Source organism: Trematomus bernacchii, unplaced genomic scaffold (assembly GCF_902827165.1).
Source record: "Trematomus bernacchii unplaced genomic scaffold, fTreBer1.1, whole genome shotgun sequence".
Classification (NCBI taxonomy): Eukaryota; Metazoa; Chordata; class Actinopteri; order Perciformes; family Nototheniidae; genus Trematomus; species Trematomus bernacchii.
This window is the reverse complement of record NW_022987547.1, coordinates 1,251,987-1,270,994: the sequence shown is the minus strand read 5'-3', so window position 1 is coordinate 1,270,994 and position 19,008 is coordinate 1,251,987. Positions and strand designations below refer to the sequence as shown.

Sequence of the window (19,008 nt, the reverse complement as noted above, 5' to 3'; positions counted from 1 at the left end):
TGCTCTTTTTATTTCTGCCTGTACCTCTGTCTTATTGGTTCTGCTGTTGTTTTTCCTTCCCTGCTGATTTGTGTACACATGATAGACTGCTCTCTCCCTCTATGTGTGTGTCTGTAGTCAATAGAAAACAGAGGCTCTATTGGAAGCCTTCATTCATACTTGGGAGATGGACTCATTAAAATGTGCTCTTACTCTGAAGTTTGTCAACACAGAGTGGACAGGTGACTTTTACAACTCGCTTTTCTGCTCAAAAACACACACACACACACACACTTCATAAAACACCCACCAAGTCAAACATCCTTCCATTCAGTCCACCCTCTCTTCTCCTTTCCTCTTTGTTTTAAATATGATATTTGAAATCCAGTCACTGAAACACTCTCACAACTCCATTGGCAGCACTTACACTTCTGTCAAAATCATAATAACATCAATTACTTGGAGGCTTTTATATACAAGGAGTTTATCTCAGTGTTTACAAGCTGCTCTCATTGTACCATATTCATATTGTGACAGGACCTCACATACAGTTTACATATGACTATGCATTTGTATACAGACACAATGTGTTGCTGACATATTGAGATGAAATACTTCAAGTTATCTTATTGTTGCTTGTTATGTCTACAGTATGCTGAATGAGACAGCAGTGTTGATGTTTGAATATATTGGAGATGAAACTGAAGGAATCAGATGAACTGCGTTGGCTTTCTCCTCAGTTGCAAAGATAACTAGTAATAAATAAAGTCAAATAATAAAGTAAACAGTTTGAATTCCCTTCCACAGATTTCCTCCCTTAATATAAATTCCCAAAATAACATAGATCTGCTTGGTCTGATTTGTAGTGCGACTTACTTGTATGATAAAGGCAATGTTTTTAATTAGTCGTTGCAATGACCTGATATCAGCTTGATATGGCCCCAAAAAGTTTGTTTCAATCACAGACTACACATTTTGAAATTGAATTGACCATTACAGATGAAATATTCTCTGTTTTACCATGTTTGAATGATCTTACATGTATGTCCATGACTTAGACTTTGACTGCACCAATGTAATTAAATACTAACTGTGTCTATATCAACAAATGAGGCTTAAATGTAGATACAAACTATACCAACATCTTTAAAAACGGCAAAGACATGTTGGTTTAATGCAGCAGTTTTGTTTCCTGTGCTGCATATCAGACCCTCAGCAGACAATGAACACAGTCAGGAGGACTCGGAGTTACTTACTTTGGTTAAACTGTATTAAGTAGTTAATGGTTAACAACATCAGGGCTTGGGAGAGAGAAACAAGTTGATATCTTGGCTAGACTAAATGTTGAACATAATCTAATGACTTAAATGATCCAAACATACACACTGTGTTTATTGACTCAAACGAGACAATTGGGTTTTCATTGACTTTAAAGGAACAGTGTGAGAGTGACAAAAACTAACAAGAACATCTGACACAGGACAAACAAATAAAAAACAATAACTGACACAATGAACACTAGTATAGTGTTTTAGTATAGTTTAGGGTTTTCAGTCTGCTTTTTGGGTTGACATGTCTCACTTTTAATGATGCCGCTGCTGTGAAATGGATCATGTGGCTCTAGTGCGTGCAGTGGATAAGTGGATATTAGTTCTAAACAGACTAATGATTTTTAGAAAGTGCACACTAGTTTTAAAAAGGAATTAATGTAACCTCTCCTCAGAGCTACTCCTCTAAGCATGCTCGCTACTTTTCTTGCAAATCCTCAGCTAAGCCAACACACTTGAGAGCGCGAGCAGCGAGCATTTCTTCAACCGAGCCGCCGAACACTCCAGATCTCCACATGTGGGAATCCGACTGTGATGATGTTTGCTCTGGATGCACACACCCACCCCACTCCATCTCAACAAGGGGGGACATTACCATGACAAAGGACAATTATTGACTTTCATTGGCTCCGCTTGCTTTGATATCAGCAAGGGGTGTGTCTGTGTGTCTGTGTGTCTGTGTGTGCGTGCTGGAGGGGGGGGGGGGGGGGGGGGGCGGTTTGAAGGGGGCAAGCCGTGGAGGAGAAGAAGAAGAAGAAACAGGGGGACCTGATGAAAGGGGCCGAGTGGGAAAATGCACCCGCTGACCCACAGTGCACTAACAGAAGAGGAGGATCACAGCGCAAAGAAAGAAATCATTCATTAAGGCTTTCTTTCTTACACTCCTCCTCGCCGCTCCTGTACCCTTCCTCACTTTCTTGCTTGTGTTTTCTTTCTTTCTATATTCCCATCCTTTAACCTTCCCCCCTCCCTTATTTCTTTTTTTGAAACTTTTTTTACTGATCCTCCCCCTCTCTCTTCCCCTCCTCCTCCCTTTACAGCCATAATTTAAGGGGCTGAAAGGCACGGCGAGCGGAGAAAGAGGAGAAGAGAGCTGAGAAAAAAAGGGGAGACCCTGCAGATGAGGGCCTTCCTTCACGGACGTGGCACAGATGTGAGGGTGTTTTTTGTGAAATGAGTCGGGGAGGGGCGGCGATAGGCTAATTTGCGTGGCATAAAGACGGGGTCCTTTTCATATGCAGAGCGCTACTTTGATGCGCGGCCGATGAAAGCTGGAGGGAGCGCAGGGTAGAGGAGAAGAGAGGGTGACGGAGGGGTCCTTTGTCCCCTGACAAGAAGGCATCTGCTCCAGGCTGCCCTCCTCTCCTCCTCTCCTCTGCCTCACCCAGGCTCCCACAATGGGCCAGCCGAGGGAGAATAGTGTCATCAGAGCACCTTAGAAAAAGCAGAACATGGAAAAAAGAAAAAACAGCCGCTTGGGTTGGCCTGGTTGGTGCACGGGTATGCATATCAATACAGAATTCATTGGACAAAGATCTGAGAGAACACACACACACACACATTGAGGAATACGTACACAGATGCACACTGAATTGTCAAACATACTGTAGACACATTAACATAGTTCCACAGCTGACAAAACACATCTTCACTTTGACTGATAGCTCCCATAGAGGAACAAATAAGCCATACAAACGTTCCTCTTTTAAGGGACTCGACATCAATGGCTTGCAGGGTGAAAGGTGTGCATGTGTGTGTGTGTGGTGGAGGGATCAGAGGCGGGGCATGTGCTGAGGTGAGTGGCGGTGGTTTCTGTCTCAGGCTTCGCTGTGTGTAGAGGCCTTCAATGAGTGTGTTCATGTGTGTTTGTGTGCATGTATGCATATGTGTGTCCTCGCGGTGCTGATCACAGGCGGCAGGCTCACCGGGGCCCTCACACCAAACACTGGCCGATTTCACGCTCGCACAATAGGCTGAATCCCTCTGCAGCAGAGCGTAGAGGGTTTTTGGCAGGAAAGCCTTAAACTGTCTCCATTGCTGTAGTGGTTAGTTTAGCAAATATTTTACCTGGTTAACTTCCTGTTTGGGCTTTGGTTTACTTTTAAAACTGTGATAACAACATATGTCTGAGATGTACGTACACATTTTAGCTATGATAACAGCGTGACTCAAGGGATGGCAATGTTGGTTTTTGGCAATGTCACTTTAGCCCCGACTGAAATATCTCAATAGCTATTGAACAGAGCGAGAAGACATTTTGAAGAGTTGGTCCCAACATGAAAAACCCTACAGTCTTTGGTTATCCTCTGATACATTTGTGACTTTGAGTGAAATGTCTCTTCAAATATTGGATGGACTATCCTGAAATTGTGTACCAGCATTGATGATCACCTCAGAATTAGTTCCTTTGACTTTAATTTCTAAAATGTTTGTCCAGCGTCTTAATCAGGTCTAAAATGTATCCAATACTTACTAGGTTTGTATTAAATGTTTCACTGCAAATAGTCCTGCCTTAGTTTAGGAAGGATGAACAGCTTATCACCTTAGTCAAGCTCCATTAAACTGCTGTGATGTAATTATTTGATCGGACAAAAATGTATATTCTTCCTCAATCGTACACTACCATTTAACAGCCTGAAAAAAATGGGTTGAGTGATTTATAAATGTGGTTGCTTTTGATGAAAGCTTAGCTATTTTAAAATGGAAGGTTTGTGCCTATGTGCAACATGTCCTATGTGCAACTTTTGCTAATGCAAAAACTAAAAGGAAGTTTGTGAGGCCGGAGAGCCTTTGGGTCTCCCGTCATGGTTATAATAAATGGATAAATAACTGGTTCCTATTGTCTCCTTGTAGGTGATCTTTGCCCTGAACCAGACGTTACTACAGCAGGAGTCTTTGAGGGCCGGAAGCCTTCAGGTCCCCTACACCACAGAAGACCTCATCAGACACTACAACTGTGGAGACCTCAACTCCATCATCTTCAATCACGACACCTCACAGGTCAGTCTTACTTCATCTTGCGTGATGTAGCAGTGGAAATTATTTCTCCCTAATTAATAAACTAAGAGTCATTTTGACCCTTTGACCCTTTGGAGTGTCCCAGTGACACGACCTTTGACCCTTTACCTTCACCCCTCAACCCTCTGACCGACCCTTCATCCCCCACACCTCCTCCTACACCCAGCCTCTCTATACATCGCCAATTTGGTTCTTCTGTTCCTACTTGCCATGTCTTTCTCTCCATTATTTACCCATTCACCCTGCTAACAATCCCGGTGCACCTTCAGTTCAAATACACATTTTTGATTAATGTGTTTTTAGAATTTATTTTTCTTTGAATGAAAGACAAAACTAAAGGAATCTCCTCTCCCCCTTCCCCTTTTAACCTTCTCGGCTTAACCTGAACCATCCTCTCTGCACCCTGTAGGTCCCTAACTTCAACAATGTGACACTGCCACTCAGCGAGCAGGTGACCGCCCAGGAAATAGACAGCTACTTTCGACAGGAACTCATCTACAAGAGGAACGAGAGGATGGGGAACAGGGTCAAGGCACTGCTAGAGGTTCACCCTGACAAGAGCTTCTTCTTTGCCTTTGGAGCAGGTTGGTGATCAATATTAAAATGCATAAAACAGAAGCATTTCAGCTATGGACAGACACAGAGACATATGGGTCTTTGTCTCTGTTCATCAAAGCAGTCGAGGAGATTACAACAACAAAATGGCTTAAATTCCTCTTTTTGTCAGGAGAGCACTTCTGCAAAGCAGAGCTTAACAACTGAGCAGCTTAACAGACTCATGGAGAGAAAGAGAAAACAGAGACCACTTAGAAAAGCGGAAACAGAGATGCTGGCCTCAGAGTTGGTACTGGTTAATTAGCTTCTCTCTGTAATCTGAAAGGCAATACAGCCCCTTTCAGAAAATAGAATATAATTTAAATATACAATTAAAAGATATTTCCACAATCCAACTTTTCCTCATTGGATGGGACAAATACGAAGATATGTCTTTTAAGATTCCACATCTTCCCCCCAGGGCATTTTCTTACCTACTTTTATAACAAATTCCCATTTGTTGTGTTTTCCTTCTCATTGTTTGTTGATTCTGTTGATGTGCAGAATAAACGAAGGCCCCGGCTCCACGGGAACGCATACGGCAAAACGCATCGGAGTAACGCAAACGCAAATGCAAAAAAGCTTCCGTCCACACGCAATATACACCGGATTGTGTCAAGCTCCACGAGACAGCTCCGTTTACATCCAACCGCTGGAAAAGCTGCAGTACATATGCCGAACCTGTACGTGGCGCTGTAACTTCCTCCACAAAAGCAGCAACTTCCTCCACAAAAGCAGCGAAGAAGAATGGTTGTCATGGCTGCACTTCTGTTTATTCTCCGCGGTGGGGGCCGAGGGATCCGGGCAGAGTTTTTCGCCGGTCAACGTGTGTTAAAGTTTAAATCTTCCGGACAAAATTATAAAAGTGCCGGTCAAAGGTCTTCATTGTTATTTATTGAGCTTTAAAACAAATGAATAACGATGATATAATGATATATAATAATAAAATACACGGAGGCTGTCTCTTTTTCCTCTCTTCTGACAGCGTCAGTGTCTGTCTCATGCAGCAGCTGATCCTGTAATGAGTGACCCGACAGTAAAAATGAACATATTTATAACTAGTTTAGGTAGTTTGAGAGGTAATTAAAATAGCTAAGGGTGATGATCTGACTTGAAGTGTGTGTTTTGCTCCCGCTGCATCACAGCGGGAGGAGCTGCGTGTCTCCGTCCTGTCAGTTAGACTTCACTCGCGTTTATGTCCATATCGAGATAAAGATAAATAATCTGAATTCAGTGTGCAGTGTACTTTTGCGGGGGTGAGCAGCAGAGGTGGGGAGAGGCGGGGCTATTGCGTCGTCATTATCAGAAACGGATGACCGTATAGGCGACCACACGGCCCCGTTGGACCCCCCAGAGCGCTCCGTTCCCAGATCTATCCACCTTTGGACCCGTTGTCGTTTGCAGGGTCTGTTTCTACGTTTCCGTTACGGCGTCGTCTAGCTTAAAGGGCTATACGCATGAGAAATATGCGGATTCAACCCGTTTTCGTTCCCGTGGAGCCTAGGCCTAAACTAGTCCAGACGAAACCAATGAATCTCCAGCTTTATCAGCTCTGGGTCCAAATAAAACCGAAACGGATGTGTCTATAGGGCGGAGGCTCAATAAAACATCCTTTTTATCAGTTTATAGCTGTCCATAAACAGACCACTGGTCTGTTTGAGTTCTTTTACACACTTTCAGAAATGTCTGTTCAATTGTTTGAATTCCTCTATAACTATGCAGCAAGCTCATAAGAGGCTGATTAGACTCAACTTAAAACAGGGAGGATAAAGAGAGAAGATTCCAGAGAAGTTATCTACTTAAGTGTGGATTCCTCTGTGTGTGCGTGTGTGTGTACGTCTGTGCTTATTCATCTAACTTGATTTGACGATGTATATCTAAAGCAGACCGTCTTATTGGTATTTCCCCCCTGATTGCTTAATCAAAGCTTTGCCTGGACCTAATAGACAAGAAGAAGATGGAGGGCTATTTTGCAATCATTTCTTCAAATTGGTTTTCAGCCTAGATAAAGTTTGTTTTTTTATTTTGCCCAAACATATAATTCTTCTCACGCCAGACAAATGTGATTCTTTTTTTTTAAACGTGTACAAAATCAGTATACATCAAAAAGGAATTTCTAACACCTTCAATATAAAGTGTAGGTAACAACAACTGAAATCATTTCTTCATATCATAAAAAGTACTAAAGAAATGGAAAATAGACAAATCCAAATCAAATGTCACCCTTTTTTATAAATCTATCATGAGATGTGAAGAATGGTTTCAACATGTTCACTTTATGAAACTATAGGACAACAAAATGGTTGAATTAGAATGTCCATTTCACATAAATGGCACTATATTGACTTTTAAGTTACCTAAGTCATTTTTACCATCGCTGAAACCATAAAAGCCTTAAGAAAACATTTTTACAGCAAAGGGCATGTTCACTTGGAAAGAATCTGTTTGCCCAACATTTGATTTAGCTCATTATGGGATATGTTTGGAGACGAGAGGATCAATGTTCAGTGCCATCAATTTGAACAGTCAGATTTTCCTTGTGATGACATCGTCAGAAACGTCCTGATTCAACGTTTCTTTGGTCATTTCGAGGCAGAGAAGCAGCAAAGTTTGAGCAGAGCGAGCGAGAGGCCTTCACAGTCTGTTGGTCTCTGAGCTGGCAGGAAACAGCTGAGGAAAAGCAGACACACACACACACACACACACACACACACACACACACACACACACACACACACACACACATACACACCCACACACCCAAGCCCTAACAAGGAGTACATTTCACGGCGCGTCCCAGAGGAGGTGCTTTTACAAGGGCTTGGTCTAAAAAGGTGTGTGCCTCTGTGTGTATTTGTGTGTGTGTGTGTGTGTGTGTGTGTGTGTGTGTGTGTGTGTGTGTGTGTGTGTGTGTGTGTGTGTGTGTGTCAGCCGCTGAGTGAAAGTGATACGGGCAATCAGCCCAGAAGCACTCTTCGACATACGGAGGGCAGGTTGGGTCGGCCTGTACAAGGAACGGGATGGGGCACATTAAGGTGCACACACATGTGCATATGCACCAACACAGACACACACACACACACACACACACACACACACACACACACACACACACACACACACACACACACACACACACACACACACACACACACACACACACACACACACACACACACACACACACAAGTGTACGCACATACACACACATATACATACTCCTCAGCCCCCAGGACAGACCGGGGTAAAATGTGTCCTTAATTATCCCTGGAGGGGTCAGAGGACACACACACACACACACACACACACACACACACACACACACACACACACACACACACACACACACACACACACACACACACACACACACACACACACTACAATGAAGCCCATTATGTCGGCATACTTTACTTCCCTGTTTCCATCAGGTGTGGGAATCTTATCGTTGACCATCTCATGTTTCTTTTAAGATGCACAAAAGGACTTCTTGACAGATTTATCAAGCAATTATTATCTATTCTGCATTTTGTATTTTTTTTTGCTCATATATTACTCAACTTTCAGTGTGATGTTATAAACAGGAAGTCAATCCAGGAGCTTCAGAATGTAAGACTAAGTAACCACGAAGCAGGAAATATAAAAACTATTAGCCCTGACAAAGACCTACATGGTTCAAAACATGTCGGCTTTTAAATGATTACGCCACCATAATATAGGCTTTCTAAATGTTTCCTTCCTTTTCGTTATTTTTTCGTATATTTGGGATTTCCACTGTTTTTGAAGAGCTCCCACATCCTTCATCTACCGTTGAGTACAAGCCCAGAACAACCAGTTATCTTCCTTCTCTTGTCAGTGTGACATGTTGCAGTGACCGGGAACTTGGAGAGAACTTAAATTGGGTTGCTGCGAGATTTAGCAAAATGATTATTACTTGAAATTGATCCAGACTTCAAACTAAATTGGATTCAAAAGGGAATTAGCCAAATATCTAGCATACTTCTCTTCCCCGAGTAATGATCCCATTAGCCTGCATGGGGCTGGCCTGCAGATTCCTGAATGACCTTTGTGGAAAATTGTTGAGGGTTTTCATTTTCCCCCATTATAAGCTGTATTGCCAAAACAAGTTCGCAAAACAGTTTATACATGGTCATTTATTCCCTGTCAAATTGCCTGGTTGGATGTGCTTCGCCAAAGGAAACTTAAGAGAGCAGCATAAGTGTGTTTGTCAGGATTAATGGCAGTAAGTGTCTGAAAAAGTACACTGCGACAGCTTTGAATCTGATAAGCAGGACGCTTTAAGCTTCTTTGCCAAAATGGCCATTAAAATTATGATGATCCTGCATCCTTCATCATTTTTCCAATGAAATATCTTTAGCTATTTGTTGCTACCACAGTGAAACAACATGCTCATAGATCATCAATTTGGATCGGCATTTAAATAACTTTGTCTCATACGAAGCAGAAATCGTAATTGAAAGGAAGGCATGCAGGATCATGTAGCATTAAAAGTAATACAGTAGTTAAGAAAAGTGGATAAATGTGCTGTTTTCTTTCTCATCCTTGTCTATGGGGAAGAATCATTTCGTGATATTTTGGGTTTGTGAAATTGTTTATGGAGAAAGCATTAATGGTTAGGCAGTTGCACACTGCCAAACCAGAGCTAACGTTTCTACCCGTAAATGATTTTTCATGTGCCTCCAGCTTAACACACACACACTCACACACCAAAAGCCATAGCCATGCACTAATTTACTCTCTGTTTTGTTTTGTGTGATTGTGGCTATAATCTTGAGCGATTATCGGATAAGGAAAAGACACACAGATTCCTTTTCCGTCTTTTCTTTCATAGCATACCGACATTTATCAGGGTTCTTCCCATGAATCCACAGCTCTCCTTGTAGAAAGTAATTTTTTTTTGTTTGTCTAGAGCCACTTGCCATTTGTCAAGAGTCATTTACACTTTGACGCCAAACCAGTAAACACACTAAAGAAGAAAAAAGCACATTACAAGATGCAGTTGCTATTGAGAAATAATTTAAGTGCTTTTCAAATTAATTCAAATATTCAATGACTTCCTACTGTTTCTAAGATATAGATCTACTGGTTGTATCCAAATCCTTCAGAATGAGTCCTGTGGCCAATTTTTGAATCCCAGCCCTCGCTGTTGGAGAAACTTTGTTTTTGCAGCGGTCTGGTCAGGTTAGTGGTCAGAACGGAAAAAAAGTCAAACAAACACAAGTGGTCACTGGTCAGCCCAGAGGAACACACACATCTTTCTCTGCCTCGCTCCGTCTCTCCTCCACACTTGCTCTCTTTCTTCGCCCACACCATACTCTCCGTTTCATTTTCTGTCAAAGACCTGTCCTCATCTCAACACTTGTCCAGAGGATTTTTTCCGCCTAGGCTTCCATCTTCATTACACAGAGACATGAACAAAGAGAAACACAGAGAGTGTGAGTTGATAAGAGCTGCTTACAGCAATGTTATGTTTATGTAGCGCACACCCATGATGACCACCCAGTAGACTGTTTAATATTATGGGAGCCGTGTGAGATGATTTATGGAATAAGAAACTTGTAAAAGCATGTAACACAACCAGTTTTTTCTGAACAGCTCTTAGCCTTTCTGTGCTAACTTAAACAGAAAAGGGGGTCGGTAGGGTAACACAACCGATGTTTCAACCTTCACTGACATCCACATCCAACATTTTGTGAATATAAATGCTCTGACAGCAGCTTTTAGTTTTGGCAACATTTCAGTGGTGCTTATTTTTGTGAAGCAACAAACCTTGCTTACTGGCTAGAAACTTATTTTTGACAGATAAGGTTTGCCAGTTCTTACACTCTGCCTGGAAGTGTTTGAGTCTCAGCAGGCCTGCAGGATATTTGGAAGAGTATCTTGGATGGATCTTGCTGTAGTCGTATCCACAAGTGCAGAAAGACCACAGTTCTTCCAGTTTTCTTGTGTACACCCAAACCTCTGCTTTTAGTTTGGGGTATTGTCATGCCTCACTATACTTTACTGTACTGTAAGTAAATACCTCCTGGAAATTTGTCTTTCACCCCATTTGTTTGTCTGAAATACCACGGCCATCACACAATGTGAATGATGATGTTTAAAAAGCGCCACATGTTCATACGGGCATATGGAAGCTGTTATAGTTGTGCCCCATAGGTACAGTAACCCAATCCATGTATACAATCTCAACCTGTATTCCCTCTATAATATCAGCCATAGCCTGGCACTCTTGACTTTAATAAAACGATGTGTTTACATATAGCTGAAGGCCGAGGGCTCTTACTAATTCTTCTCTTTTTTTTCTTCTCCAGGCTGAACGCTAATGCATCTATGTTTCAGCCTCAACCCCAAGCTGCTTAGCACATCATGATTCTCCTGCTCCAAAAAACCACAAATTTGAATATTTGCGGTGGTGTAATTGCCAGGGTGGTTGACAGGCTCTGACGGTTACTGTACTTTGATATGTTTGACTCTTTTCACAGACAATTAAGGTTTGCCTTTGGATCTTTTGCTATTTGGGTTGGTAGGGCCACGCTAAAGTGAATACTGCTCGGTTAGGGAGCTGTTTAGTGCGGTGGGAATGCTGAAATAAATAGATGGCTTGGCCCCGTGGACTGCGGCTCATGACAGAGGTTGACATGAATTCATAACTCACACGGAGCACCTTGACTTGTCAGTGTGTGGGTAGCTGTGGGTACTAAAGCGGGGAAATAGTCACCTAATACACAGAACTACACTGCAATATAAGAGTTCACCTTCTGTGCCACGTTTGTATTTATAATACTAAAGAAAGTATGACATAATGATGGCAAAAGTAGGAAAAGGGCTTTCTGGTTCAGAGCCGTCTTTGGAATTTGATCCTTTTTTGCAAACACATAAATGTGACAATAAAATAAACCAAGACACTAAAACACAGTGTTTTATGTTTTAATGGAATGGATCATACTGTCATCACTGGTGACCCATGTCCAAGAACCACATGAGCCTTATGCAATTTAAAAAATGTAAATGGTCATTGCCAGTATCGGCCATTAAAAAAATAAAAAATAAATACAGTATATTTAATTTTAATAACAGGGTAACCCGTGCTGAGAACAATATGTCATCATTACAAAACGTTGCTTCGTCTTTGTTTATTTTGAAAATCTGTGTGCAAGACATCTGAAATGTTTCCATTGGACTTAATGATTCATCCATATGAAACATGGAGTATTTCCCTCCAATCTCAACATCTCATATCTTCAATAAAGAGTTGGAACAACATGAAAATGCTATATAAAACTGTCAGGCAGTGCGGAAGAAGAACATTTAAACTTATTTAGTAAACAGAGGAGTCAGGGATTTAAAATATACACATTAAAAAGGTGTGTTTTTTATGCATTATTTATTTTTATATAAACCATGCTTTAACTAGCCCTGTGTGCCTAATATTTTAGTCATAACAGATTGAATGGACCTTCCTATTCATATCCCCAGGCCAAACCTTACACATACCTGGCTCAAATCCCTGCAGTGTGTTTTCACACTAAGCACCACATCACTGCGGTCGTCCCCTTTTTTCTTCCCCAGATGGTGTGAAAGTCAGAAACGTGGTGCTTTTTTCACAGAAACTCACCCTCGTAAACAGCCGTTTTACAACTGTTTGGGGCAGTTGCTGACATGAGTACACACATGTCATACAGCACCATTAAAACCCAGACCAGACCTACCACACACTCGGTAGGGAAGCAGGCAGGCAGGGGAGGAACGTCTGCCAACCCTGGATAAAGTCCTGGATTTAAGCTTGAATGACACCTTTATGCTGCAGGCTTTTTTAAAGTCCCATCTTGTAGGGTTATTTGTATTTACTGTGTTGGAGAATAGTTTGCTTATCTTCTCATACTGTCAGTTTACACTAGAGCTTCCCTACAAGTTTGTCATTTTCCTTCAGATATTTCCTTTAAACCATGGCTAAATAATCTTTTTGCAAGATTAACCTATTCGGTTTTGTACCCACACCCAAACAGATTTCCCCCTGTCTTGGCAGATGAAAAAATAGTCATGTGAATTATATTTGTACTGTTTTTCAAATAATGTCCTGCCAATTGGGGTATAACACACATACAATTATCTCATGGCTGTAACTATGACAAACAACTTACAGTATTTTTGAGTAAGTCTTATGTGTATTTGTAGCGGGCCACACTTGGTTAGCTACTATGTTTACAGGTCGTATCAGAAAGCAAATCATTAATAATACTACATGTCCCAGAATTCGAGTGGCAAAAACAATCCTTAAGCAGCTTCTGTTTTAGAAATAAAACAATGGAGGAACTGACACTACTGTTGACAGTGCAGCCAAAGAAACCTGCATTTTTCCAATTAAAACATCTGTCAATAACCATGCAAATATTTGAATATAAACAAATTATTTTTTTGGGGTTGCATAGGAAGTCACTTGGCTGTAGAAAGTGATATAAGTGAGATACATACAGCAGTCACATTGGATTACATGCATGCAGTGCTCCTATGAATCCCTCCTGCATGTGGATGTAGCAGGAAACTGTTACATTGCAAGGTCAAAGACATTACATGGTTATTGCTGGAAAAAAAGGCAGACTATATTGAAGGTAGAATGTATCAAAAATGATATACACAGTGGTTTTAATATTATTCTTTTCGATATCTTGATATTAAATGCTCCACGATGGTCACTTGTGTTGCCTTCTTTCGGTGACAGTACAGTTCTTCATCATGGCTTTGACCGCTCTGAAATAGATTTATTTGCAACAGATGGAAAGTAGTGATGACAATGTCAGTCACATTTTTATGGGGTGTGACAGACTGACTTACTGACCCCCTGTCAACGTTTTTTTTTAAGTAGGCTTGCGTGGAGCTTCCTCTTGATCTTGCTTCTCTTCAGCTGAGTAATGTTAGCTTACATATTTACGACCCTAAATACAACCCAGACAAACCTTTAACCAGTGGGATGTTAACATGTCAGCAGCGCCTGTAGTGTATCATCTGGTACATCTCTGTCTCTTCTTAAATGGGAGGATAAACCTGTCAGCCACTCCGCAGCACTAACTGACTGTTAAGCCGCCGAGTGAAAGGCACCTAAACGTATACATTTAGTTGCACTCATCGGGTCAAAGGCCTCCGTCTCTGCACTTGAAAGACATATTTCATATATCCCGCACTTCTCTCCCCTTGTCACAACAGCTTGTTTTGATTTATTGAAAGAGTTGAACTCCTCACCCCCTGACCCCATTCGAACCCAGCAGTATTTCCTTATGCACCTGGAACAGGCTCTTAACATGCCTTCCCAGGGGCTAAACTTTCATTTGGACCAGAAATACCTCACTTCTATATGAAAGGGAAAGGGGAAAAGAAAATTATATATGTAGCGAGCGAGCAGCAGTGAATCTATTGATGATTCGGGATTGTTCTTGAGGAGCTGTCCCTTTTCATTTTGGAGGTAAGAACATAAAAGAAAGCAACACTGCCCAGGGGGGGATGAAGATATGAAGAGACAGAGGAAAACATGACTTGTGTGAGTTGTGGCTTCCACTCTTTCCCCCCTTCTCCCGCTCTCTGTCCCAATGTGGAGTTATTGAATACTTTTTTGAGTGGGTTTTGCTGGTTCGCTGTATGAATGAGCCTGTGTTGCCTGGCGTATGTGTGAGTTCATGCACGATTCTGGGATGCCACAGAGCATACGTTTTAGTTTTTACACTCAAATGAACTGTGTTATATCTATATATCCATTTGGCATTTAGTGAAAGCGCTAGCTCATTACTAATTTGTTAAGAGCTGGGGTTTGCAAAGAACCCAAAATGTTATTTTTGTGAGAATATGCGTCCAAAACACAGAAACATTCTAATTATGTTCTTGTTCACAGTTAAAACATTGTTAAATTGTGTGATGCCAATGACTAAACAAACATCTGCATTCAAAACAAACACGCTCCATTTTCATTAATCATGTTGAAATGACTGTAGTTGCTTTTGTAACTTGTGTTTCACATTACTAAAGGTCTGGAGCAAATGAGAGATTGTCATCATAGAAACAAGGTTGTTCCGTTTCTGTCGAGGCTGTTTCAGATGCTTTAGTTGGTGCAGATGTAAAAGTTGGCCATGTTTTGTTGTGAAGTGTTCACAGGAAGGCATGAGAGTTTTTTGGAAAACCAAGCCTAGTCATGTATCGAGAAAACATTCTGGTTGTATAGTTAGCAAGGGAATGATTAAGGATGAAATGGCATGAACAGATGTTTGGTAATTGACAAGAAAAACATTATTTTAGTAAGAGAATCTGGCAGAAAAGGGAGATAAAAATAGAAAGACTTACATATGGAGAGATAAAATGAGTGTGTGTGTAACAGCATTTATCCTGTGGATCTGCTCTTAGTTATTTTAAGACCTAAATCACTGATGACCTGCAGGCCTCATTTGACATCTACACGATCTCTCGCAGATTACTCAAACTAAATAGGCACAAAATTGCCCTCTGAGCCACATGTTTAAGATGGAAGCTCTGTGAGAGAAAAACTACGATGTGGAATGCTTTTTAAAAAGTGAGCGGGCATCCGACTCCCCCTCGGTATCCTTTTTCTGAGACAGTTGAAAGGCTGAGCAGAGACTCGCAGCAGGATGCGAACCGCCATGTGTTTTCAGAGGAAGCAGTTTCGAGGCCGTAGTATGCAAACTGCAATAATATATTTTGGAACGTTGGGACGAACAAAAGCACGCGTCTGTAGAAAATAAACTCTGTTATGGCTTCAGAAGTCCTGCTGGTTGGCGAGATGCATGATTGTGTTCAGAACTCTGTGAATGAAAGTCTGCAGTTGATTTTTGTAGTGAAACTCTTCTGGTTGTGAAGTTTGGTAGAAACCAATTTCACTTTCCTACTTAAGTTCAGTACTGCCTTTGAACAATTCAAAAGACAGTGGTGCTGTTTAATGCTGAACAATGCTGCCATTTTAGTCCGTTTGAACCCACAATGCATCATTCAACTGTGCAGTGTGTGTACCCACACATTTGTGACCCCTTAAAACAAGGATTTGCCTACAGCCTGCAGCCCCTTATCACAAATGGAATAACACTATGTAGATGTGGGGGCAATTTAACCAAGAGCCATCATTTATTTGGGCCTAAACTTTTTAAGTTATCTAGTAGATAACTAGCAAAAGATTACAACACAATTAGTCTTTCTGTTTTACTATTCTGTTTAAGTGATAGGATGTCATTTCACAACCCCTCAGATTTGTCTTGTGACCCCTTGGTGGTTCCGAAAAAAAAATGTGTTTAACAGCATGATGTATATTTAGTCATTTTGTACAACGTTTAGTGGTCATAAAGTCCACCATGATTTAATGGCAAAACAGCAATAGTTTACTTATATCATTTTCAAAATAGCTTTATCTTTTTGAATCTTATCAGTTGTGCAAAGTAACCAAGTACATTTGCTTAATGTACAATTAGTACATTTTGGGGAGCTACATTTATTTGACAGCTACAGTGACTATATAAATGAACATGTTATAAACAAATGATATGATGCATATGGCACTTTTATGATAATCATAAAAACACAGCCAACCTGAGGTCATGTGGGCTGGGTTCCCCTCACTGCTCTTAAACTGCTTTTAACATCTCCTTTCATCTGCTTTTATAGTAATAATATTCTCTGACACAGTATTTCTAACAAAAATAAGATATTCAGTGGTGGGGACATTCAGAGCTGGCAGTGCTCCGGTTTACTTTGTCAGAAACTGCCCACTTTTACAGAATTCTCTGACTTTGATCACCGTTTCATGCGACCACAGTGAATGAGCTGGTGTGTGCTCAAGCGCCATAATTTCTTGGCAGAAAGAGCAAAACTTCGAGAGAGTGTAGAGACTATTGCAGCCTGACAGATGTAATCCCTAACACGGCTCCAAAGTGCTGTGTGCCACCACACATTTTGAGTGAGGGTTTATTTAAAAAACAACCTCACGCCACAGGCCTCTTATGCGCTCTGTTTCTCATTTATTCCCTGCATAAATTCAAGTTGCTCAGCACGATCTCAGGAGAACTTGTGCAGACAATTTAGCTGCTTTTGGTCTAACGAAAAACATATTTAATCTCAAATAAAACACAGAGTGAAGTGATCATAAAGAAGGTGGAAATGTTACATCTTGCGTGCAATTTTACTCATCAACCGTTTTTTACAAGCTAAACAAACCACCTCCTCCATTATTCCTGCCAGCCACATTTCCAATAGCATCTACAGTATGATAAATGTAACTTTAATGCTTTCCACCAGAACATCAGTCTTCAACCTTTGTCTCGGGGTGTGACATCAATCGTAGAAACATTCAGATGACTCTACTTTTAGATGATAAATTAGCTTGGGTAAACAATAACGTTTCATGATACGTGAACATGACAGATGAAGTGGAAGTGAAAGCCTTACATTAACAAAATGCCAATTTGATTAAAAGAAAGGGATATTTCTTCACTGGCTCTTACAGAATGGACACAAATAGAGGGTAGACAACAGAAAAGGCAAATCGTAGTGATCAAAAAAGGCAAAAACTGGGTTTAAAGAGAGTGAAAATACAAAAACAGTCAGTATGACGAAACTCCTGCTGGCAGTGTTTTTTTTGTTGAGGCTGGGGAACCCTGTTAGACTTTAGTTCATGGTTAAATCAAATGATTTTAACATATTTATTACCAGAATAGCTATTTTCTTTACTTCTAAACTGTATGTTTAAAGTTTTCTGATAAAGGATATTGAGACGTGAGAAGATTTGGTTTATTTTTTCTTTGGAGATGTGTACTTTCTACACCCAATCTCCCTGGTTTCGCTTTGCAAATGGTTGAAAAACCTGCATGCCAAATTGAGATACCACTTCAAGCAGCCCAAGCTACACTCCTTTTTTGTAAAGCAGACTTTACATAGGCACCATGTCAAGGTACAGTCTACATGACCTCAATAGAGAAGTGTTTGAGTCCCACACTGAAGGCCTTACAGGATGTTCTTATCCTCAGCTATCACAGTCTGGCATCTGACAACTTAACATTCCTGTGTTGTTGTGCTTACCATTTCCCTTTGTCTATATTCCTGAGTTTATTTCAATGTTAAATTCAATTATTGACATGTTCGCTTCTGCCTGTCTTGAAATCTCTTGTTATTCGTCTACATTACGTCTGTTGTTTTCTTGCTTCAGCTTGTCTATCATCTTCCCACCATCTCGACAGTCTGTTTACGAAAGAGCGATCGGTATCAATTTGACAATAATGGAGTGACCTATTGAATTCAGCCTTTTTCTGAACTGTGCGTCTCACTATGGCTGAGAGCAATAGAAAGACAAATGTTTTGGTGGTGGTTGTCATGTTAGCATTCTTTGGCTTGACTTGAGAAAGGCTTATTCCATGGAACAGAGGTGGGTGCGTGGCTTCGACCTGCTGTTTTGTTTCTTTCATATTCACACATCCATATCACAGCTGTCTCTATCACACATCACTATCTCTATCTTGTATCTTACACTCAGAACTGTATCCTGGAGGAACTAGAATTGAAAAGCTGTCCAATTCTAAGGAGGTTTGAAGAGGTGTCAATAACCATAATGGGGATTTTTTAAACTTTATGGCTTTAAATTCATAACAGATGGTAAAATGCTTTCTCTTTTATGAAATCACCTTATTATTCGTGACTTGGATTGCAAAAGCATATGTCTACCAAATGTTTCTTTTGGCAATTAAGAAGAAACAACGCAACATATTTCAGTTTTTTTCAGGTCAACAACAAAAAATACAAAACAAAGCATCACTTGCATTGAATCATATTTCTAACATAATATCAATCAAACTCACATTAAAAAAAAATAAAGACAGATATGCCTGAACACATTTGAATAAATCATACAGAAAAGAAAAGGGATAACATAGTATCTCCTTTATGTTTTAAAGCCAACATAGCGAATCACAACCCTACTTTAGACTTAACAAATACACAAAAACGAGGTTTGGCATTATTTTTGCGTTAGTAAAATGTTTCTGCTGTATTCATGTTAATGGATTAAAAAGTAATGATGACATCACCTTTT

General features: G+C 40.6%; 1 protein-coding gene across 1 annotated transcript in view; it reads left to right on the top strand.

The window, feature by feature from the left end:
- trabd2a (TraB domain containing 2A) overlaps positions 1-19,008 on the top strand; it is a 55,455-nt gene that overhangs the window by 22,350 nt on the left and 14,097 nt on the right. Inside the window, exons 3-4 of the mRNA XM_034122677.1 lie at positions 4,161-4,307; positions 4,735-4,909. Coding sequence (XP_033978568.1) covers positions 4,161-4,307; positions 4,735-4,909 — 322 coding nt within the window. The remainder of the gene's footprint in view (positions 1-4,160; positions 4,308-4,734; positions 4,910-19,008) is intronic.